The sequence below is a fragment of the Orcinus orca genome, chromosome 3, assembly GCF_937001465.1.
Source record: "Orcinus orca chromosome 3, mOrcOrc1.1, whole genome shotgun sequence".
NCBI lineage: Eukaryota > Metazoa > Chordata > Mammalia > Artiodactyla > Delphinidae > Orcinus > Orcinus orca.
Window position 1 is genome coordinate 77,997,449 of NC_064561.1, and position 26,127 is coordinate 78,023,575.

General features: G+C 35.5%; 1 protein-coding gene across 1 annotated transcript in view; it reads right to left on the reverse strand.

The window, feature by feature from the left end:
• Positions 1–5,474: 5,474 nt before the first annotated feature.
• ADAMTS19 (ADAM metallopeptidase with thrombospondin type 1 motif 19) overlaps positions 5,475–26,127 on the reverse strand; it is a 269,389-nt gene continuing 248,736 nt past the window's right edge. Inside the window, exons 22-23 of the mRNA XM_004279870.3 lie at positions 9,144–9,321; positions 5,475–6,753 (exon numbers count right to left, since the gene is read on the reverse strand). Coding sequence (XP_004279918.2) covers positions 6,602–6,753; positions 9,144–9,321 — 330 coding nt within the window. The 3' untranslated portion in view covers positions 5,475–6,601. The remainder of the gene's footprint in view (positions 6,754–9,143; positions 9,322–26,127) is intronic.

Consider the following 26,127-nt stretch of genomic DNA (forward strand, 5'->3'; position numbering starts at 1 on the left):
CTGGATTAAACAACCAATGTTTTCTGTAAGAACTTTCAGACCCAAACTCTATCACTGTCTTACAATATGTGAAATAAGTTTGAGTGGTTTTTATCAATACACTTACTGGAGAAAGAGGTACTTCATAATGACAGTTGATAACAAAAGAGTTAAATCACAAGTGTTTGAAGGATCAAGTGTGTTATGTGTATGTGCATGTACTTACGACTTTCTGGATTTTTCTGGCGGCTGCCAGAACACATCTAATGAACAAATATTTCTCGGGCTGTTTGCTTTTCCTAAAAGATTCTTTGGGGAATAACACACATCTTCAAGAAGAACCTTACTTCTCTTTGGCTCTCTATATTGGCCAAGTGGAGACACAAAACCCAGATCCAAATATATTTGATTAGAAGTTTTCCTTAGCCAAAGTATGAGGTAGGTGAAATGAGCCTTCAGTTTTCCTTAGGCGTCCTTCCTTTTAGATTCCTCCACTGTGCTTTAGATGCCCAGAGGTTTGTATACTATCTCCTTCTGTCTACAAGTTCGGTTTCTGACTCTCCACATTCTCCCACCATCCTTTGTCTACTGTCACCCCCAAAACCATCAGTTCTTACTTCTTACTACTGTCCCTATGGGTAGCCTACATGACCGATAATCAGGAAATCAAGCTTACTACTCCCTCTCCTGCTACTGGCCAAACCCCACCCCCTCCTCACCCCCAAATCACACCTCTGCTGACGCCAGTCCTTCTGCCTGGTAACATTTCTTCCCAACCCTGGATGTTGACCACCTCCTATTCATACTTCACGGGCCATGGCTGATACCTAGCCTTTCACAAAAACTTTACATATTTTCTCTAGTAGGGGAAATGATTTTTCCCTCATTTGAAATTTCAGAGTGATTTGTTTACACTCTCACTATCTTTTGTTTGATAATATATTTTTCCCTTTTCTTTTATGAGCCCCTATACTGGATACATTACAAACGAGCAGCCCTATTGGATGCTTCCTTCCTCACATGAGTCCTGTCCTAAGAACCTCATAAAGCCCTTCGCTCAATCAATAGCGGTGGCTGTTGTCTCTTCCAGAGCCCTCTGGTTGGAAATTGATAATCCAATTAAATTTGATTAAAAAAACGGCTTAGTGCTCTGGTTTTCAATCAACCATGCCCAGTGAAAAAAGAATTCCATCGCCAAAAATATTTATGACATACTCTGTATTCTCTTCTGGTAGTTTATAATGCACAAACTCACATGGAAGAGTCTGAGAAGTTCTGCTTCATTAACGCTAGCATTTGCCAAATTTATTTGATCACATAACACCCATTTCACTGTTGTCCTTTTAACTCTACAAAAAACTTACCTGACAGTGATTGGACAAATACTGTCTTAGGAGTTCTATTTCTTTGCTGTCACTAACACCTTCATTCTAGAGTGACAAAGAGTATAAATAAATATAAATAAAGAGTTATATTACAGGAACAATCTGGTGGAAATCTGGATATCTGGGGCTTCTCAACTCTTACCATGCATGTAATCATTTGTTCTCTCTCTTTATAGCAAATTTTAATAAAAGCATCATTATCCCTTGGATTTGGACCCAGAATTATTATCTTTTGAACCATGAGAATTATAAAAATAGAAATACAGTTCACTAGGCAAAACTGTCTACATATTAATTAACCACATTTTCTTTTCTTCTCCTCATCCTCTCTCCCTTCCTCCCTCCCTCCTTTCCTTTCTTCCTTCTTTCCTTTCTTTTTCTTATGCAAATAACCAACTGAAATATCTGAAAGTATTTCCGTCTGAAAAGCCTGGATGATGTCCACATGAGCAGTTGGGGTTCATCAAATTATCTGACTTTGAAAATTTGGACAGTTTTGGATAGTTTGATTACAAAGAAAGCCTGTGATTAGGTTATAAGTCATTGGGCATCTATTACATAACATTATCAAAACTGATGAACGAGGGAGGCAATCACGTTAACTAAGTGCACAGAATTTGAGGTCAGAGTGATACATCCAACTAAACTGTGCTCTTGAGCAAGTGGCTGAATCTCTCTGGTCCTCAGTTTCCTCAGCTACAACGTGAAGATATTAATGGTCCCTTACGAGGGTGCTGTGAGGTTTAATAGGTATACTGGTTAAAAGAATGCTTAGCATATATTAAGTGCTTAAAAATGGTTCGCTATTATTTTAAGAGTGCATAAGTAATGGGTTTTCATTTCAGCCACCTCCGATATAAAGCAAACTGGAGAAAAAAATTTAAAGTTTTATGATCCACAGTTAAAAAGCAGACTCCGTTTCCCAGAATACCCTTCTTTGTGTGAGTCTGGGTTAGAAGAAGCTGAAAGAGAAACTGGCATGAAATTTGGAAGGCACCATGGAAGCAGCATCCATTAATCTGCAATTCTTTTTGCCATCAGATATCGTGACAGAGGCATAGGCACTTGGCAGGTTCTAGATTGCCTTGCTCTCCTGAGCTCTATGCCCATTTCTTATTTCCAACTGTTGGTCCTGTTGACCGCCAGGAAACTTAGATCCACTGCCCAGTGTTGGCACTGGTCCTGTAAAGGAGGAAGCTACACAGAGGCAACAGTATCTCATAGACATCTTCACAAATTACCCCTTTGTCGTTAAACTTACCTGGCTGTGCCTGGCTGCTCAGATTGGTGACTGCTCTGATCCTCCAACTCCTCTTACGGACCTTCACGTCCAGGGTCCTCCTGCTGTTGTTTGAGTTCAAACCTATTATCCTCTATCACTGCTTTGCTGATTGGATCTGGCAACTACTGGTGTCAGAAGTGCTTCCAAGGAACAGAATTTTAAAAATGGAATCTGGAATTAGTTCTCCGATATGACTAGACTTAAAGGCATTAATGACCAGTAGTAAGTGGGACCCTGGTCATCCATGACATACAGGGGCAGAATGGTTATAAAAACTCTCACCTGTAGTTACCTGGAGTGAAGTGCCTAGAGAAAGCAAGGCCCTAGGTTACAAAGTACCTGCTGCAATATAAATTTTCCATAGAAGCAAAGAGAATAAGGACCGTGGGGTTGATTCATTGCTTCTAAATCAGCTGGAGAACTTACAGAAAGAGAATGATAAGCCTGGGGTTTTACATTCACAGCTCAAGGTCTAAGTTGGGAACCAGAAAGCTTTTATGACTGCCTTGAAATAAAACCTTTGAAACTGTACTGCTGATGTCTTACCATCTGTGATGTCTTCTAAATCCACATCCAGATTCAAGTCCTGGAAGATCCAGAACCAGGGAAAAAGTATGACTTTAAGGTGTTACCATACATGCCAAAGGAACTGCAGGATTTCACCAATTCACATTAACTGAAACCCAAGATATATGTATGAGGATGTTTCTTAATGGTGTTATATTAGGACAAAAGGAATACAATATTCTATTAACCTAAATGTTTTTGATATGGGTTCACTAAGCAGAGATTCTTGATTCAAAGTGTTAGTTCACACGTCTGGGAGTAACTCTAACAATATGACTGAAAACTGGACCCAATGGTGGTCTGCACTGAATGAAACTGAGATGTCAAAACTTCCTTGTAGAAATATCACAATTTATTGGTCGATGAATTAGGCCCTATACAACATCTTAGAGGACCTCCAAAATGTTTTCACCCAGCTGATGCCAGAATTGATTATTTGGGGGGAGAAAAGATGTTGCACCATTCTGTCAGGCCATCTGTTCAGGGTGAGGGGGAACATGGTAGTACCAGCGATTCACATGAGCATGAGCTCACTGCCACATTTTTTAAAAACTGTAATAGGAATTCTCTGAACAGAAGCAATATCATATGGAAAACCCTATCGGTGAACGAAGCATTCGGTAAGTTCATGGATGCTGTTTTGGCAGAAACTTTGCAGGCTGGGGGGGCAAATCCATATTCAGGGTACGTGGCTATTTCTGTGAGAACAAACTACTGCCTGTTTGGTGATAAAAGTGATCTAATGTAATCTTACTGCAATCAAGGCGGTGGGCTGGTCCTTCCATAGAATGGTGCCAATATTGGGAAATAATATTTTCTCTGCTATTGTTAGGTTGAGCCCTCAGCAGTGACTGTAGCTAGACTGGCCTTGGTGAGTGGTAGCTCACATGGCTGAACCCACACATAATCTCCAGTCCTGCCACCACTGTCTCTGTTCCTGGGCTCACTGGGCAAGGACAAGGGTGGCTGATGAAAGAGATTGGCCAACATACACAGAAACCATCATCTTATCCAACTGACGACTGAGCCCTCTCTCCTGAGGGTGCTCTTTGGTGAGCAGTCAAATGGAATATATGTTATTCACATATCTTTTCCTCAGAACTTCTTTGTCACCAATTTTCAAACCACGCTCCTCCCAAGTCCTTGTCAAGGCAGCCAAAACACCCTGATTACAGTAAGATTATATTAGATCACTTTAATCACCAAACAGGCAATGGATTGTTCTCACAGAAAAAGCCACGTACCCTGATTATGGATTTTCCCCCCCAGCCCGCAAAGTTTCTGCCAAAACAGCATCCATGAACTTACCAAATGCTTCGTTCACCGATAGGGTATTCCATACGATATTGTTTCTATTCAGAGAATTCCTATTACAGTTAAAAAAAATTTGGCAGTAAGCTCACGCTCACGTGAATCGCTGGTATTACCATGTTCCCCATCACCCTGAACAGATGGCCTGACAGAATGATGCAACATCTTTTCTCCCCCCAAATAATCAATTCTCGCATCAGCTGGGTGAAAACATTTTGGAGGTCCTCTAAGATGTTGTATAGGGCCTAATTCATCGACCAATAAATGGTGGTAGTTCTACACCAATTCATGGATTCAGGAATCAAGGGATGGATTAAGAATGTCTCCTCTTCCTATGTAATTTTTCCCTTTCTCATTCCCCTACTATCTTACCTAAGATGTGTTGATACTGGTTGATTTTATATTTCAACAATTAAATTAAAGGATATCCAAAGTAAGGGACAGTCTAGAAACAAACTGTGCCCCGTATGAACATGAAGGTGAAAATACTAATGAGGGAAGGTGTCAAGAACTGTGAAGACTTTGAGGCTTTACTCTACTTTCAATCTAGCAAGTTGGCCTGCCACACTTTCAGGGCAGAAGACATAAAATTCCTGGGTTAGAGACAAAGGACTTTATTACTTGTGGCAACAGCAGTAGCCAGAGAATCAGCATTTTCCTGCACTGGTTCCCTGAGTCCCAATTCCCACAGGGTGACATGAAGAGAGCCAGGCGGTACCTGTACATGCAGTGAACTGTATTACAGGAGAGGGACCCCAATTTTAAGGAACCTGAAACTTTCATAATGAGAAATAAGAATGTCTGCCCTTTGCTCCAAAAAAAGACGCTATCTTTACCTTCCAAGGCTATTCATTACACAAACATCCTTTAGAAGACACTCCAGAACAAAAGCAGACAGTGCCAAGACATGTGGAAATGTGAGAGACTCATGAAGAATTGCCTCTCAGCAGGAAGTTTCACATATTTTATTGAAAAATCTAAGAAATCATGTGAATCATGTACAATATTTTCTCACAAGAAAACATTTAAGCTGGTTTTTAAACGTTTCACAGGATTGTAAAACTTTTTTAATTTTTAGAAAGAAAAAACACAATGAAACTACCACAGTGTTATAAGCTTTTTGTTTTTCCTTGTTTCTAGGGAAAAGACTGAAAACTAGTAAATTTTCTCATTATGATTTGTGAGGCTAAGTACTATACTCTTTTATAGATCTGCTAAAAAGATACAAGGAAATGAGGGGATCAACGCTTTCTTTGTTCAAAATATTTTAAAAAGCTAAAATCTAATGACAACATGTTAAAATAATACACATTTTTGTAGGATGTTACCATTTCTATAACGGTTTCTCTACACTATATCAACAGTGCAATGGTGATTCAGTGTAAATCATTACAGTGTTTCATTGTTACAATACTTGTGTTCAAGTACATGTTCATGAACATGATCAAAGTCTCTATTTTGACTTTTCTTTTTCATTATTAAAATAAGGCTATAATTACAGTAGAATTTTTCCTATGGATATCTCTAAATCTGAATGCAATGCATAATACATTCTCTAAAAACCTGTTCAACACTATGAGGTTTGTTATGTTGACACATCTACTGCAGATTACAGAAAATGGGCTAGTTTTGCATCAGGATACCAAAAAACAAAAATGATTTCTCTCCATATATAACTAAACTATTATGCTAAATTAGTATACATTCTGGATAACTCAATGGTATTGTCGGGGAGAGAGTAGCATCTTAGAGACGGCCCTAATTTAAAAAAATGTTTTTTTTTTGGTTTTTTTAAAGCCTAAAGATCTTGGTTTTTTTCTTTTTCCCTTTTTATTTTTATTCCGGAAACTGGATCCAACTTATTTGTATAAAATTATTTATGAAGCCATATAGTATAAATCAAAATGTTTGTAGAACCAAAACAAACACCATATTGGATGTGTGGCAGGCAAAAAAATAAATTAATTTGATTAAATTATATGTAATCTGATAATATTTGGTCTGAAAAACATGCTAGTGTGTGTGTTTATAAATAATGTAATTGCAAAGAGCTGTTAGCCAGCCAGCCTGCTAGAGGTCAACTCTTCTGCTGCAGCTTTTGGGCATAGAAGTCCCTGCACGTCTCACAGCAGCGCTGATACCACCGCATGTCCTGACAGAGGTTCTTCTCACGTATCACCCGGCAGTACACAGGCCACTGATTTCCCAGGCACTTGAAAGTCAGAGCAGCTGTGAAGCAGAACACAGGGAACTAGGTGTCATGAGATAAACTAGGTGTCATGAGTAGAAACAAAGAGCAATCACTTAAGTTGGGGGATTTTGTACACACACGTTGACTCATGTATATTACCTCACGGAGCATAAAAGATAAACACACACACACACACACACACACACACACACACACACACACACCCTATAATAAAGGAGTAAAGTGAATGAATAATGGTCTTACTCATGAACTTTTATAGACTTATTAAAGATAGATTTCCCAAATCCAATAAGTGTACTGCAAATGGCTTTTAAGTTTCCATTTCATGGCTTTCATTTAACCTTCTTTTGGATTTTTAGTTGAGAGATTAAAAAGAAAAAGAAATGTGTTCAATATGTCCACCATTACGAGAATACAAATTAATAAGTATTGTTATGGATGACATTGCGAAGACATAGCAAAACAAAAATCTGCTCACACTTATTTCACATTCCTCGTTTCCTAAATAGCAGACATGTCTAACTGGGATATTTAAGAATTGCAATTTCAGGCATCCTTAAAATCAAAGCTGATTATCAAAAGTGACTAAAATTTACAGCAATAAAGTGCTTGAAATGAGCTCTTGGTATAAAAAATTCAGTCATGTAGATTTGGCCCCAGTTTTTCTGAAGAAATAGCGTGTTCTGGCATGTATAATAAAAGGCAGTTCTGCTACAATTGTTCCTTTTGCCACTATTCTAGTATGATTCATTAATTTATGTTTAAAAACCTTAAGATTTTCCAACCACTGTGCTTCTGTGTTTGGGGATGTGCCTTCAAGAAAAAATGAACAGAGAAAATGGAGTTTTAATTAAATTCTCCTTTTAATTCATTATTTTCTGACACATGATACTTCAAGAAGGATTCCAAATAATTGTTGGAGAAAGGGATTATGCTGTTTTTGAATACAAGGATTTAGAGCATCTGCTCTAGGATTGCTTAACTTTTTGTCTTAACTAGTTTTAATTCTACTTGAACTGATTATTTCTTAGAAATGTTAATTATTTGGCTTAAAAAAGAGAATTTTTATATTTCCATGAAGAACACAAACTTTTCCATTTGATTGAATCGTTTGCCTGGAAAAGTATCTATGACAATTTAGCTCCTTGCATTTTGGCAATATTATTCTGTATGATTAAGCTGATCCCCTGGAGATTATACATACAAATTGAAACTGAAGGTTTCCCCCCCTGGTAACCATAAGTTTGTTTTCTAGATCTGTGACTCTATTTCTGTTTTGTAAATAAGTTCATCTGTACCACTTTTTTAGATTCCACATATAAGTGATATCATACGATATTTGTCTTTCTCTGTCTGACTTACTTCACTCAGTATGCCAAGGAGGAAAAGGGGGGAGGGATAAACTGGAATACTGGGATTGACATATACACACTACTATATGTAAAATAGGTAACTAATAAGGACCTACTGTATAGCACAGGGACCTCTGCTCAATACTCTGTAATGACCGATCTGGGATAAGAATCTAAAAAAGAGTGGATATATGTATATATATAACTGACTCACTTTGCTGTACAGCAGAAACCAACACAACATTGTAAATCAACTATACTCTAATAAAAATTAATTAAAAAAAAAACAACTGAAGGTGTTAAACATATATTAACCCAGTGACATCCAGGCAGCAGTGCTATTAAAAACCACTAACTGCCACAAAATTAAAGGCTAATTCATTCATGAATATCTGTTATTCAAATGTAGGGTATATATACTTAAAATACATACTCTACTTCTTGAAGATGTATTAGATTAAATAGCAGGAATTGAGAATATATGTGAAAGCATTTTATAACTAAAAACTATGTAAATCAATGTTACTACTATTTAGTTTTATTTAACATTATGTCCTTAAAGATGAAAAAAATGGTACTTCTTGTTCAGGGGTGTTCTCCTTGAAAGTGATTTTTTTGCTCTTTGTCTCTCCAAAGGATAATTTGTACCCAGGATCACAAGGAAGGCTATTAACAATGAAGAGGTCCAAGGTGTACACTACAACCTCACCTTTCCATAGACATTACCTTAATTGAGGGTTCTGCCATGGGACGGGTCAGAACCAAAAATATGGTTACATCCTTCAACCCTTTATAGGATGACCTTGAGTGGTATGGCATTCATATTTCCAGGGCCTGGACCTGAGTAGACAGCTCAGGAATGAAAATAGTTTAGTCTTTAGGATTTTTTACCCACATGATCATCTGGACTAAACTATAGTTGAATAGATCCAATTTAGTCAGAACCAAACTAATTAGTATAGATTGATAACTAAGCTTTAAAGTGATATGCAAAATAGAAGAAGCCATGCTCATTTCCATGTTTCTCAAAATCATCCCCTTTTTGGTCTGCTTACCCAGCCTGGGTGATGTTATAGTATTTACATTAATCTTCTCATTGCAGGGCTGAAGGTGGCATGGCCTGTATGCTGCAGGTTTTTCGGAAGAAAAACATTCATTTCCATGTCTTCCTGTGATCTTATGCATGCACTGAATAACACGGGACTGCATTCCTTTGCCACAGGTAATTGAGCACTAGGAGAGATACAAGGTTTTGTTAAATGTTCTTTTTGTTGTTTCCTTTCTCTAGGCTGTAAGCCACCTTCTCCTTATATTTGCTAAAATTGGACATGAGCCACAACATCCAGGGTTAATGTAAAACATGGGTCAGAAATGTTGTTGCTCATAACTTGGGCACAGTGCTGTTCAGAATATCTAGCTGACCTAAGGCAGAGCTTTGGACAATGAAGGACATAGGCGATTAAAAAAATTTACAGCAGAAACTAACACAACATTGTAAATCAACTATACTTCAATAAGATTAAAAAAAAAAAAGTTGGAGAGTATGACTTGGGAAAGAGATTGGGTGATACCAGTAAGTAATGAACTTGGGCGGACAGTTTTTAAAGTTTTAATATCTAGTTTGCAACAAGTAATTGATTCACTGCTCTTTAATTTAGTCATTGATGCTTGAGAGTTAGATATGTCCAACTGTGGAGCCAGATCCTCGTTATAGCCTTTCAATGTACTCATCCACTCCATTTGCTCTGGCCTTAAAATGTTTATTAAGAATATCAACATGAAAAAAAAAAAAAGAATATCAACATGGCTGGGGGCTTCCCTGGTGGCGCAGTGGTTAAGAATCTGCCTGCCAATTCAGGGGACACGGGTTCAAGTCCTGGTCCGGGAAGATCCCACACGCCGTGGGCCGTAGAGCAACTAAGCCCGTCTGCCACAACTACTCAGCCTGCGCTCTAGAGCCCATGTGCCACAACTGCTGAGGCCCGTGCGCCTAGAGCCCATGCTCTGCAACAAGATAAGCCACCACAATGAGAAGCCTGCGCACCGCAATGAACAGTAGCCCCCGCTCGCTGCAACTAGAGAAAGCCTGTGCGCAGTAACAAAGACCCAACTCAGCCAAAAAATAAATACATAAAATAAATGAATTTATTAAAAAAAAGAATATCAACATGGCTTATCAACCTGATGTGTTATTGAAATAACTGCTATGACTTCGCAGATTACATGACATCCAAAATTGTGCAAATAATAATTTGATAATATGTATTTTTCTAATAAGTACCCTTTTAATGGATTCCTTGTATTTCAGCTAAATGTAGTTTGTCTTCATTTGTAAGATATTTCAGAGAACATATTTAACTTACAATGTTTGTTTATTAAAGAAGTCTCTTGGGTCCATATATATCACTAGATTTAATTTGTTACACAAATAAACTGATGTTGAGTTGAATGAGAAAATACAATTATTTTATGGTATCAAAATTACATGTGGGAGAGGGAATGTTCTTGTGTTTCTGAAAATAGTAATTTATTTACTAGTTATACTATTTTCTATGTGGTAAAGATTTAGCCATATCTGGCTAAACAGTTCTAAAAAACTTAGAACTCTTTACAGAGATGATCTCGGTGTATTCTATTTGAAAACTGGTAAATACTTTCTGATTGTCACCTTTTAGATATGCAGGCACAAGGTTTGTAATGTTTGTTCCCCTTTGTATCTGACCAAGTCATTGTTAGGATTGCATTTTCTTTGTAAGAATTTTCAGTTCTTTCTTTACTATCATCTTGGGTCCCCTGCTCTGCTTTTCATTAGCACAAGAAGCATTCTACACAAACCCTTGATACCTCGAATCTGTCTGCTCCTGTTCACTTTGTCTTTAGTTCCCAGCCTTCCAAAAAATCCCAAATATTAACACAGAATATGTATTCTTTTAAAATTGCTTTATATATATATAAAATCTCCTTGGAAAAAACTTCAGTTATTGAGTTCCCCAAATCTCCAGGCTGGCATTTATCTAGCTCCTCAAACAATTTTCCACCTCTCTGCTTCAGGGATCATTTGCTCTATAAAACACTAATCATGCCCAGGCACTTCGTACTCTCACAATTACAACTGTGCCTAGCCTCTTTTCAAAACACAATCTCAAATCCACTACTTCCATGAAGTGGTCCACAATTATCCCAACTACTTATGCATATTTATGCTTTAAAACCATATATCCATCCATCTGAAGCTACCCCTTAGAATCACTTGGAGAAGAAAAAATTTTTCACTATAGATTTTAAGGCCTAGAATTTCTAAGTCAGGAAAGAGATTGAGTCTGATGGGAATATACATTTAAAAAAAAGTATCTAGGTGGTTCTGCTGCACAGCCTGAGTTTGGAAGCTACTGGTCAATAGCATGTGTTCTGCATTTAATGTAGGCCAGTGTGTATTACTTTTTATCTTTGATTAGTATCTTTTCATGTATCTAGTTTGTCTCTTGGTAAATCTCTTGAAATTAGGCTCACTGTCATATCACTTTCAGTACTAAAACCTACGTATCAGGTATGAAAATAGATTACTAAGAATAATACAATTTTATGTGCATGCTATTAACATGCATCTACTTTATAGATGACCGATCTTTCTAAATTTTATTCTGTAAATACTTCTGCATATAACCCTCCTTGTACCTGATGAATTCTTAGCTTTATGCAAACAGCAGATTAAAGAACAACAACTGGGATATTACATGCCTTTAAAGCTGATTTTTTTTTCTTGTTAACTTCTATAGGATCTAAATGTTTCCAGTTCAGTTTAAGCTTTATTATAACTTAAAAACTATTGTAAGAGGAGTAACTGTTTGACATGGTCTTTCCCCCTTGAAAGTATGTATCTTAGTATCACTCAATAGAATGGATATAAGTATTTAAGTATAGACACCATGCTTCTTAGAAATATTTTCAGGAAAATTCAAAACAGTTAAACTAAAAACTTTTCAGGGGTTAAGTTTATGTGGAAAAATATTCTAGTATCTACTCCTAAAATTTTGGGAGACCTTGGAAGTAATCACAATATTTGAGAAACAAAAAGAACAATGGGAGTTTTATAATAGATGAACTCATTCTGATGCAATAGAGAAGGTTCTCAATCATATGTCAAAGAAGCCTAGTAATCAATCACAGACTATTCTCAATACTTTCAGCTAATCTTATATCAACTCCAAAGGACATGTGTTAACCAAAGTAACATCATTTTTCAGGATTACAAACTAACTATAGCTACACGATAACTCAGAGTACATAATTTTAGCAGATAATGGCTAAAGAGTGCCTTCCATAAAAAAATATTTTAAATTAAGAGAAAAAATTATTTAATTAAAATGGTATCATTCCTGCCTTTGAAACTAATGGAATAAGCTTTATTATGAAATTAGTCTAATAGCCTTAGAATCTAATTTTCATTAGAATACTTTAACAATAAAAATATCAGTCTTTTACTAGTAATTATGTTCTTTATAAAATACACAGTGGTAAAAATTTTATTACAAATGTGTGAAAAATAAACAGATATTTTAAATGGAACAATTGAAATCCCAAAGCGTCTTCTAAACTATTCCTTACTTTATTATGGAAGATACCTCTAAACAATTGGATATTTCTCAAATCACATCACTATGATTAAAGACAGACGGACATTAAAGGAAAAAGTCAAAATAATTCTGGCTTGAAATGAGGAGACCTGGGCTCTAATACTATCTCTAGAACCTAACATACCTGGGACTTAGTTTTCCTTTTTGTAAAGCAACGCATTGTAGTAGATCATAGCTACACTTTCAGGTCTAAATTACTACAAAAGGAAAAATTCCAAATAACTTATTATTAAAAGTTACTGTAGTCAGGCTTTTTTTTTTTTTTTTTTTGCAGTACGTGGCCCTCTCACTGTTGTGGCCTCTTCCACTGCAGAGCACAGGCTCTGGACGCGCAGGCTCAGCGGCCACGGCTCACGGGCCCAGCCGTTCCGCAGCATGTGGGATCTTCCCGGACTGGGGCACGAACTCGTGCCCTCTGCATTGGCAGGCGGACTCTCAACCACTGCGCCACCAAGGAAGCCCGTAGTCAGGCAATTTTTAAGTGGTGACACTGCATAAAAGTAAAGATGCTAATTTCATTATCTAATTATTCACTATGCTACCCAACAATGGTATGATAGGCGTCTATTAAATGAAGTCTCAAAATTATAGTCTTTTGAATGTTTCAGAATATTCAATCATTTATTGGCTTTTCAAGTATTTACTGATCACCCATCATGTTCAGGATCCTGTGCAGAAGCTAAAAGCAGCAGAAATTATTAATACTATGGGGCTGGTACTTTATTCAATAAACTTTACAACAAAACGCAATGATCTAAAATAGATGGAGTTAGATTACGAAACATTGTGGAAGCTGGGCAATTTCACCCATTCTTAGCCAAGTGTTTAATATTTTAAATAATCAGTTGTACTATGGAACCAGTTTGTTGCTTTAGGATCAAAGGGAACCAATAATATTACTTCTGAAAGCTTTCACTCCATACAATACTAATAGTAGTTAGCACTTACTTAGTATTTATTATATGCCAGGTACTGTGTTAGAGGTTACATTTATTTTAATATCTCATATGAAGCCAATGAGTACTATTATTATTCCTTTTACACAGATGAGAAAATAGAGGCTCAAATAAGTGAAACAAAGTGCCCACAGTTTTATAGTTAAGAAGTGGTGGTATTGGAGTTTGAACCCACATGTACTAAATTCAAAGACTGGACACTTACACATTACTTGATACTAGAAGATTGCTAATATTTCTCTTTATGTTAACAGTTAAAAATCTTCTCTTTTTCCCTATCCTGCCAAATAACCTCTTATCCCCATATCTCATTCTTAACCTAAAACTAATGAATTAGAAGGCCTTTTTGGTTTTGTTTTACTATAACTCAGGCTATGTGGTATGAGATAAACTCTTTCGCCTTAAGGACAATTCACAAGCCTGCTTTACCTTTAGATAGAGTGATCGAAGAATTTATCGTCCAAATCAGGGCACTTGTGAAAGAAGTTGCTGATAATTATTCCTAGACTATGGGCATAAAAGGGGACTGTCCTGGCTAATCTGGGACACGCTGTCACACTGTCTAGACAACTTACTGATAGATCTATATATTACATGATAAACACAAATGAATGGACACACGAAATACCTATTATATTCCAGGCACTATCTAATATGCTTTTACACATAATGTCTTGGTTAATCTTCCTCATAACCCTAATAACTTTACAGATGGCAAGAGTAAGGCTCACAGAGATTATTTCATTCATTTATTCAACGAATATTTACCGAAACTCTACAATGTACCAAATACTGTTCTGGATACAGGGAAGTGATAGTAAACAAAACAGACAAAAATATGTGCCTTCAAGGAGTTTACACTGTAATACTGGAGAGCAAGAAGGTCAAGAATTAAAAAAAATTGTATATTAGATATTGACAAGTGCTATGGAAAAAATTAAAGCTGGGAAGGAGGACTGGGAAAATTGGGGGTATGGGGTTTAGCAATTCATATGGGATGATCAGGGAAGGACTCATGGAGAAGGTGATAAAGACTTGCTCCATATGAAGGAGAAACAAATGCACATCTTTGGATTCCAATACAATGTTCTTTCCACTGTGTCTCTACAGATCTTGGATCAAGTTCAATGGCTTTCTCTCCCCTTCCTCCCTCCCTCTCTTCCTTCCTTCCTTCCTCCAGTCCTCCCGCCCTCCCTTCCTTCTTCCCTTTTGTCTTTTTTCTAATACATTTTAAACCTTGCTCTTCACATATGTACTAAGTTAAAAAATACTTGAAACACAGCAGCACTATAGACCTCCACTAAAGGACCAAATGCTAAAATGTCAACATCAATTTGCCAGCAACTGGTAAAAAAAAAACATAGGGTGCACCAGATAACTTGCCATTGATCTTTTTACAAGGAGAATTTCCTGACTAAAGTATTTTAATAAGAGAGACCTGTACTGTCTGACAAATAGTCTGTTCCCCAAACAGTTTTAATATTGCCCTGAAGGACCTTTGAAACTAAGCACCTCACAAACCAATTCCATGAACCAGAAGCCTTTAATTCTGAACAGGAAACGCAATCTTGATGTACCAGGTTTACTACAGTAAAAAGGGAAATAGTAATCTTTAGAACAAACTTAAGCAGCAAGGCACAAGAAAAACTGATGTTGGTAATCCCTCTTTCCCACCAAAAAATGAGCCCCAAAGGCTCTGAAAATAAAATCTGTTTGACTTAGTGACATTCATCATTTCAATCTACCTGAGAAAATTATGACCTCCCTTGCACTTGAGTACATGAGTATTATAATATCTTTAGATAATATCATAATATATTTATCTTATAATGGAATAAACCCTTTCTTGACCTGGGACATTAGTGACAATTTCTAAGACTGTATTAAATTATGTCAACCTTACAGTTTGCATGTCAAACACTAAACATGATAAAGGAAACTTCCTCAATAATTCAAACAGTTTGGACTATTAAAATGATTAGAGAAATAGTTTAGTAAACGAGAACCATGAATACAAATGGTAGCAAATTAGCAAGAAGGCGGCTTTATCCTCTTTTAAAATGAGATATATATATATTATATAACCTTATAACTATTTCCATTATCTAAAACTTCCTTTTTGTCATTCTTACACCACACAATAAGACCTGACTTGCTTTATTTTACCTAAGAAAATTTCATCTAAATAAACTAACTGAAAGGGAAATCTCTGGGGAAAAATAAGCAATGTCCAAGCTGGTGGAAGGGTACAGTAGACGTTTACCTAACTCAGATGTTTATAATATTCTAAAAATGGCCAAGGAGGATCTGGTGATATATATAGATGTGAACTCTTGGAAAGTTATATTTACTAAGGTAGTGATAGCTCTGAGTGGGCAGGGTTTGCCAGTACTGGTAAAGGCAGGTTAAGATGCTAGAATGATTTGGCAAATTTGTGGACTGGTCTAAATGTGAACAAATGAGGGACATAGAAAAAAATGTAGGACAAAAAACTACACTCAAAAAATTCTTAACAAATTCACAACTGAGGCATTGTCATAGAAACAAAGGAATGAAATGAACTCTGAATGGCTGTAAAGTCCATCTCATGGACAAGCCAAGATGTGGAATCCTTTCTTCCACCACAAAGGATCGATGAGTGGTGAGGCACTGCCCAAAAAGCAAACTGCAGTAAGAAACTGACCATGGAAATGTCACACCTGACAGTATTATTTATGGCATTAATAGACAGTGTTGCTAAGATCTTGGTTTAATACTTGGAAAAATATGTAAACACCTTATACTAGGTGTTCAAGGAAAGGCCATTTATCTTGAGACATTTTATTGATGTTATAATTCCATTATGTTCAAAGGCAGTGAGTGTGTGCTATAAAATAACTGTGGCCTGATGAAACTCTTTAAGTTTTCAAGTCTAATGTGATGCATTGAGGATAATTAGGTCTTAAATAGAACAATGGTATAAATACATTTTTGATGGATCATATAAACATATAAGGGACGAGTATATAAACTGTTACTAAATTTTCATTATATTATATAGAAATATTCATTTCGTGATAGATTTGAATATGTTTATCAAGAATATGTATCTTTTAAAAATAATCTACATGTATTGTTCCCCAAAGTTTCTATGAATACCACAATGCTTAGAGGCATAAATCCACTAAATCCTAGTGAATAATAGCAAACATGCTCTGTAATACATTGACATGGGTAAAACATGTTTAATTCAAAGAAAAAAGGCTGCACAGGCACCAATAAATAGCTATCTACAAGTTTATAAAGTGCCAAAAGGAGGGACAAAAATAGTGAACACGATTTTAGGAGGTTCTCAAAGCTCATCCACAGTACCACTTGAATCCACTTTCGTAAAGTGCAAAATTGTCTTCCTGCCACTGAAAATTCATGAATCATGTAGGAATATCCACAAGGGCTCATGATATAATCTACGTGGTATCATGTCTCTGTCAAATTCACCAAAGAACACTGTTGCCTTTTTGTCCAAGAAGTAACCTATGTACTTCTGGACAACTTAATTTCACTTAAGAACCCTTTAAAAATGGGATATCCATAAATATCTCTTAACTACTCTCCTATTTAGAGAAGAGACACGAATTATTTCCACTGATCTCTGATTCTTGCACTGTTTCTGTGCTCCATGGGTTCTGAGATCAAGTAGATCTTTTCTGCATATGTGATTTTCAGCATGGAGCTACAAAAGACTTCCACATCTAGTCTTAGGTATTGGGATCCTATGGTAAAATGCCAAATCTTAAAATCACTGGTTAAATATTAGTTCCTACCTTTCCTTTCAGGACTTCAGAACAGTCAGATAGACACTGTTTGGTGCTAGTTAGTTACTCGGAATATTTAGATAACCCAGGTTTGGGAACCAATTGGGACACTATGGTATAAGTAAATGTGTACACTTAGGTTAAATAATCAACTAGTTTGGCAGTGAGTTTATAGAATTATCTATCTGTGCATGTTAAACTCTAAAGTTAAATTGTAAAACTCTTCAAGCTTAAATCCTGTAAAATGTCCTCTTAAACATTATACCAAAGAGGCAGAAAGCCCGAAAGTAAAAATACTACTGTACAGTATTTATTTGGAGTTTTATTGGATAACAAACATAACTACACTAGTTTGTTTTTAAATTCCTTGAAAAAAAACCCCCAAATTTCAGTGTATTTAGGGGTTAAAAATAATAATTCCCACACTTGGCCAGGACAGAGATTACCCGAGATTCCTTCCTTCTAGACTGTGCCAAAGATATATATTTTGGAGAGAATGTGTATTCTCCAGGCCAACAGCTAAGGAAGGCTCTGTAATGCTTTACTCATTTCCAGCTGGCCTCTGTAAGAAATAGGAATTCCTAAATTAAGAGAAAATTGTCACTGGCAGACAGAGTTCAATTTTTTTTAACCAATATAATAGACAGTCTTCTAGAACCTGATATAATTCGTAATGATAAGTGCCAATCTATAACAAGGTTAACAGCATTGACTTGGATAATTTGTCTTTGGGAATAAATGGATTATTCCGAAGTAGTTTAACAAGAGTGAAGTAGCATTCACAGTGGAGAGTGGACCTCATAAGGAAACTAAATGATGATTTCTACTGGAAATTATTAGCAGAGCATTCCTATTCATTTATGTATATGTTTGGCAGTTCCATCTTTAAACTTTTTAATAAAGTGAGTGTGAAACAAGCATACTACGGAACAAAAGTTAGCTTTGTTTTGTAAGATTTGCTGTTTGTTTTGGTCAGGGTTGCAGCATCTTTTTAAAGTAGTTCATCTGCTTAATTTAACACATGGGTATTTGGAATTGAATCTATTCCTAGAGGTCAGACATTGAGGATTTTTTGCATATGTCTTTAGTTAAATATTTGTTTGGTTCTACAGTTCAAACTATTTTTGTCCCTTTCATGAAAATGTTTGCATATAGTTACTGCAAATCAAGGAAATGTGTGTGGCAAAAATCAAGCAGAGTGCTTATGAATGATTAGCAGAGAACTGAATATGTTACGAAAGGCCATAATAATCCCCCCAATCATTTTTTATATCAAAGTACACACTGATCACCACAAAGATGGAATAAAAAAAATGCTTTGCATTAAGAAGCAATTAAACACAAAGTTTTGGGCACATCTGCAATTCTGTCAGTGCTGAGCCTATGAATCATAGGATGTTACAGAGGTGAAAAAAGACTATCAAGACATTTCTATTTTATCACTATCATCCCAGTGAAACATCTTCCCACCAGGGACACTGTTTGGAAAGACAGTGATTGAATTTCCTTTTCAAATAAGATACTTTCCAGGTCTAGTCCAACAATTCTATGTCAGAAATGGATCAGGTCCTTCTGTGGCCATGTTAGAGAAGTGTGTGTTTTTGTTTTGCTTTTAATAAATAAACTCTTGATTTAAAACAGCACAGAGAGCATTATATAGCTACTTTTAACTTATTCCAACCTGAAATAAACCAAGTATTTGCTAGTTCACAGAGAAAATTCTTAAGTGTGCTTTGCTTCCATCTGCTGCTTTTCTTCTAGGTTAGATAACTGCTCTCTAACCTGTCAGGTATTCCAGCCAAATGAATTCCAGAAAATGCAAAAGAAGTCTGCCAGCTTCCTTGAACCTCAATCTTAAGCATCCTTTAGGCTTAAATAGCATGTTACTCAAATAAGGGTGGATTTACTTTTTAAAACAAAATCACATTTTTAAGTAGTTTGATATACCATACAGGAAAAGGTCAAGGGAGTCATATGTTTACATAAAATTTTATCAATTACCTTAATTTTCCTGGTGAAAGATAAGGTAGTTACTAATTTTTTGTGGTAAATTATATGAAACATTGTAGTTGTTATAGAACCAGAGTCAGAAAAATAAAATGGGCCACAAGAAAATAAGTACAATGCTTACATGTATCATACATTTTTGCTTACTTGTTGAAGAAGTTTAAGCAGTCATTTATTCAATAAATATCACCGCATGTCATGCAATGGTCTGGTCACTGAGACAGAGGAGTGAGAAGGGTAAAAGGATTAAGACAATCTTAACGAAACAGCAAAAATATAAGGCAATAAGTACTTGAGAGAAATTAATGTAGTCAATAAGTGCAGACAGATTCTGTCATTTATTGGGGAAATTAGGTACTTGAGCTGGCCCTCAAAGGACTTGGATGGTTGTAAAAAACACATTCTAGGCAAAGAGAAGTGTATAAACAAAGATATGGAGATTGTAGAAGTAAAAACTGCTCAGGCCTGAGCTTAGTGGAGATACTGAATTAATGAGAATAATGAGACAATTCTCAAAAGGTAGGTTAAGACCAGAATATAGAAAGCTTTGAATGCCAGAGTGAGTATCTGGTAGTTGACAGTATAGCCAATGACAATTCTCTGAAATTGTGTGAACTATAGGATAGAGTGGTGAAGCCATCCCCCTATATGGGGGTAAGAAAGTTCATTAGATATTGTTACTCTAGTTCTGGTGAAAATATAAGAAGGACTGTAGTATTATATTGGGAGTGAAGAGCAACCCAGGCAAAACACTACCTGTGTATAGAAGAAAAAGTGCCAAGGATAGCTTCTACTTGGGTATCTGGGAAGATGGTATTAACATTTTTCAAGAAAAAGGAAATTGGGAGTGAGATATGGTTTGAGGAAATAAAATGAGGAATGCCACCGACACAGTCCTATAGCAGCTGACATTTGAGAATAAAGAAATAGGCTCCCCTCAACTCCTTCTGAATTTCCATTTCATTGAACATTCTTAAGCATACTTTCTTCTCTTGTTTCTCACGACTTTTCCTCCTCTTTCTCTGAATACCCCTTTTTTTGGTCCTTTGCTAGCAGTTGCTTCTCTTCTCTCAAGCCTTTAGAGCTGGGAGTTTCTCAGGGCTGCATCTTTTCTTCTCCATCTATACTCCCTTCTCGGGCACGCTTATACTTTAAAATTTAAACACTGCCTAAATGTTGATGATTATAAAATGTATATTTCCATCCCATTCCTCTCCTCTGACCTATCTACTAGACACCAGTATTTTAATTCTTTTATGGGCACGTGAAACAGTCCAAAATAGAATTCATAAACCTTCCCCTCCAACTTGATTCATCTCTAGGCTTCCCTATCTCATATCACAGAACCATTACCCATACAAGTTCTTCAGACCAGAAAGCTAACATGGGATTCCTCTTAAACACACGAACACCTCCCTCCTTCTCACCTCTCCACAGAAAATCAACCCCACTCCTGTTCATTTTAACCTCATAACAAATTTCTCAAAGCCAACCATTTTCCCCATCTCTACTGATACTACAATACGAATAGTCAGCATTTATTTAGTTACTATGTATCTGACCCTTTGCTAATCATTTTTCATAAATTATTTCATTTGGAATCAGTAACTTAACTGAACAGAAAATTCAGAATTCAAACTCAGGGCTGTCTGACTCCATACACTGAATTATCTCACCAGTTACCTAACTTATCAAATCCTCTCCCCTTCCTAGAAATTCTATAATATTCTCGTAGCATCTCTCTATATCCATGACATCAGTCACTGTTGATACTGCAGCCTGAAAAATGTAAGTATGAAGAAAGTAAGAGATTTCTTTTAATTTCAGGCAAAAACTATTAACCAGTTTATAAAATTAAAAGTTATATATGGATATGGTAGAATTATAAGCATAGAAGTTCCTTTCCTTCAATGTAATTCAGATAAACTGTTCTTTGTATATCTGTGCAGAAAAATTTTAATATGTATAAAAAGAATATATGTAAATATAGTTCACACTATATAACTCTTCTGCATAATATTTACATACTTAGTAGTAGTTCTTAGAGAAATTTTCTTATCAGTAAGTATATACAAATATATTTTTATAAAGTACAGTATTCTACTGTTTAAATATAGTATTTTGATTTATGTAACTAGTTAACGGATATATGGATTGTTTCTAAATTTTTGTTGTTCCAAACAAGGCTGCAATGAGCATCTTCATAAATGCAGTTAGCAAATTACTTAAGAATGTCTGTAAGCAAAAGCCATGGCAACAGAGCTGTTGAGTCCAAGAACGTGTGCATTTCAAAATGAGATATATTTTTCACCTATCAAAATGTTTTTTGAAAAGTTTGAAAACATCCAGTCTTAGAAGTAGTATGGGAAAACATATGTGGAAGCAACGGGGCAGAATTGAGTAAAACAAACTTCCTCCGTATGTCAGCCCCTGGGTATCCCTCAACCCACTTCTCTCATGTTGCCTCTCTGAGCCCTGAATTTGTGTAAGTGTGTGTGTATTTATTTCTAAACAAGTTTGTTAGTTTTAATTCTTACCCTATATGGACTCGTACATATTTTGTATATTGAAAATAAGGTTATATATATATATATATATTTTTTTTTTTCTAATCTATTCTGCTCTTTGTGTTTTGTCTCCTCAGGTAGATCTTTCCTTTTTAAGTAGCTCAAAATATTTTTCCTTGGTCTATACACATCACTGAAACTGGATTACTTTTACCTGCACAGTTAGAGTATTTTGAAATTTAGAGAGACTTACAGTTGCTTTGGCACATTTTACAGATGTGGGGATTGAGGTTGGGGGGCCTAAGGAACTGCTCTTCTGCATTCAAGACCGATGCAGGTCTGCACTCTGGCTGTGCAGATGCTGGGGTGCCACCCCGTCAACCTGCAGCAAAACCAGGGACCTGTTTGTGAAAAGATTTTCCCTTTCATTTACGTTTTGCATCCATATGATGCCTTTCTAACTAGCTGATCATTTGCATATTTGTTCTTGCATTGTATACACGTCCTTCTCTGGGTGTCCTGGTGATCTGGTTATGTCTATCTCTGGATATCCTCTGGTATTTGATGAACATATACTTTACTACATCTAAGTAAAAAACACTCAATGCTAAGACTACTGATTTTAGATTTATAACAGTCATCAAATTTCATTATATTTTTATGTGAAACCCTTCCCTTGTTCCCACCTATTGAAGTTCAATATCCCCAAAATGAGTTTTGGCATGCTCCATGCTCCATCCCCTATAAAGGACATCAAGAGTAATTTTTAACTCAATGACATTTATTTACTGAATTACTTCTAGGTATGGTTTAGAAGTTGAAATTATAGATGCCCTGGTATGCAGCATGAAAGCACTGATATCATTATTTTAAGAATCTAGTGATTTTTCAAGGATCTATTAAGAAGACAGTATTTTTAACCCCTGTGGATTAAAAAAAATTACTTCTCTCACATTTTCCAATCCAAAGGATGTTAAAATTTATGATTTAATTATACATATACACGCACATATATATACATTATATATATATATATATACACACACCCACTTACATACGTATACATAGACACTAGTCTCTAAATTACACATTTTCTTTAGATAGAAGGCATATACACAAAGTATGTGTGCCTCATTCTTTTCAAGCTAATATATTTCTGCTATGTTCAATCGTATCAGCCAATGCGTCTGACTACTTTGAGTAATCCGAATGCTTTGGAAATTCACTATTTTTATATATCTGGGGCAACAGATACAACTCTCGAGAGATCTTAAAAATAAAAATGATAGCAATGCAAAATTGTCCCATTCTCTGGCAGTGCAAAGAGACAGAGACAAAACAATTTGATAGCCAACAGTTTAGGGATTATTATGCATGCTTTAGAAGACAGCTATATTTTTTAGACAGAATGGTGAGTAGCAAGTTGGGTAAATGTTTGGTGGATGTATCTAAACGACATAATAGAAAGTTTTTCTTGAGAAAAAACATCTTACTTATCATTGAGTAATTTCTTTAGTATGAACAGCTTACTCAGAGATAAGTGAATTTTTAAAGTAGATTTTCCTATAATGCAAAATATCTCTTCTTTAGGATATCTTTGGATAGGTTTCCTCAATGTCTGTATGTTTAAAACCAAGGCCACAATCTTTGATTTCTTTGATTTACTGACTGAGCCAACAATGATAGAACTCAGTATGATAGATTCATATTTGATTATGGGATAGCTGCTCAAATTTTCCTGTCTTATGAGATTATCTATAACTATAAAAGTGATGAGCAGTTATCTTTTCCAAATATCAACAGACTTGTAGATGTAATTAGAAAATAATTCTGAATAGAAATGCTAATCCATCCCAGGAACAGTTTTCTGAATTACAGATTATTTCTGTTTGGTTTCCATCTACAAATTTTCTCTAGTTAGAAAAAAATATTTACAAAGCTAGTCTTTGAAATTTAAATAATCTAATGTAAGCTTTCCTAAAGTATGTTACACTAAATAACAAACTAGCTACATGCTCTGTAAAAGTGATCCTTGGTAAAAGTAAAAAAGAAAAGTGAAATACCATAATCTCTCTTTGAGATTTGCAGTGTACACAGCAACATTTTCTATTTTTACATTCTAGTAGGATATTTAAGTTGGTTATTTATTATTACTGCTAATTATTTATTTAAATTTGACTGGTAAATCCTTCTAACAAGTGATTGAGCTTCCCTCTACTAACCTGTAACAACCCACTTAGTTTAGTTGTATTAAAACCAGTGATCTATACATATCCTCATTTGGATTCTGGAATATCCTGCAACAACCCACTTAGTTTAGTTGTATTAAAACCAGTGATCTATACATATCCTCATTTGGATTCTGGAACATCCTGAAGTTTATTTTAATGGGGTTGGGGTATATGCAGCACTGGGTCAGTCCACATATGAAGGAATCCATAGTCCTAAGGTCCTAGCCTAGCCATTGGGTAACAAGAAATCCCTCCTTTGCAATTTTTGGATCTGGGTTTTTTTGTCCCTTTTCATTTAATGCAGAAACACTAGGCTGCAGAGACACGTGATTAAAAATGTGGTATTATATAGTCATTGTTTTAAGGATATTCCTGATTGTTTTGATCAAGTTTTGTTTCTTTAAATTTCCTCAACGATTCCTGAGTTTTCCTTCAGTGAAAAGAAACGTCTTCTGTGATTATGTGTAATTTCCTACCAATGGTAATAAGTCACAATTACCACTGTCCATGTTAATTGGAGGGACAAACTTCTGTGTAGAAAACTGAAGGCAGATCATCAGGCCAAGGACCCTATGAGATTTGGGAACAGCCTATAAACTTACCCAGAATTTTACATTCACATGGTCTGTCTCTCTAAGAATCCACCGTAACAAAGAGTAAGAAATAAAAGAATGTTTTTTTCAGGGTCATGTAAAATGGTACAAACCAAACCACTTGTATTGACTGCTGACCAATCTGGATAAAAGAAAAGCTCGAAATGACAGGGTAATAAATCTTCTATTTGTCTTTCTACACTTCAGTATGTCAGTAAAGAACCTTTCATGACATTGTTGTTTCTCTGATCATGCACTTGCCTGTTACGAATTGTTTTAACTTAAGAATTATGCAATATGAGACCACTTTAAGGTTATAAATCTTGTTTACACAAAGCACACTTACAGAACTGGTAAAATTTACATGATAATTTAAAAATTTTTTTGAGCTTCTGTTAAAATATGAGAGTGCTAACTACTCAGGAAAAGGCACACTTATTTTCCCATAGTTATTACAGAGTCCTAGGACAATATAATACATCAGGTAGATTTCAATACCATCTGAAGTATGTGTATTAAGAAAATTATTTTTACTAGAAACAATCCAGATACATGCAAGTCTTTCATAGTTACAAAAATAAATTATTAAGCAAGCAATATGGTTTATTTGGAGTTTTAGCCAAAACATTATTTTCAGAGAAAATGCAAAAAATTATTGTAAAATGCCATTTTGAGATCTGTAACTACCTGGAACTAGAAAATCTTCACTACAAGCATGATCTCAAAATAAGTAGAATTCCTATTAACTTAAATGCAAGTTTTATAGTTAGAAAACATATATTAGTTTGATACAATTCCCCTATTAGAAAAAAATACCTTAGTTTTTAGATTCCTCTTCTATTCAAATGAATATGCTGTAGTTTCCGTTTGCAGGATAAGTTAAAAATGACTCACAATACTGTAAGCTTTATATTTACTGCTTCTAAACAAAGTTATACCATACTATCTGTATAATTAAATCATCCAGAATTATTTCTGCTTCCAGCATTATTTTGAATTATGTAATTACAAAAGACTCATAATCTCTTATCCAAAAATCTATTAATCATGTCATAATTTGGTACGTGGCCAAAGCTATTCATTTCCTAGAATTTTAAAGGATTAAATTAAGTTCAAATTATAGTGTATGAATGGAATCTAAGAATTAACCAAGGATTTTGTGTGGTTCCAAGGTGTTCTGTTTGTCTTTAAAATTCACTTGAATAAGTATAAACCACTTGTTAATACTGCACAGAAAAGTTAACTCTATAAAAGCTTCATGAAGGACCAAATTCTGTGTAATAGATAAAACAACACTCCTTTATTTGCTCCTCTATT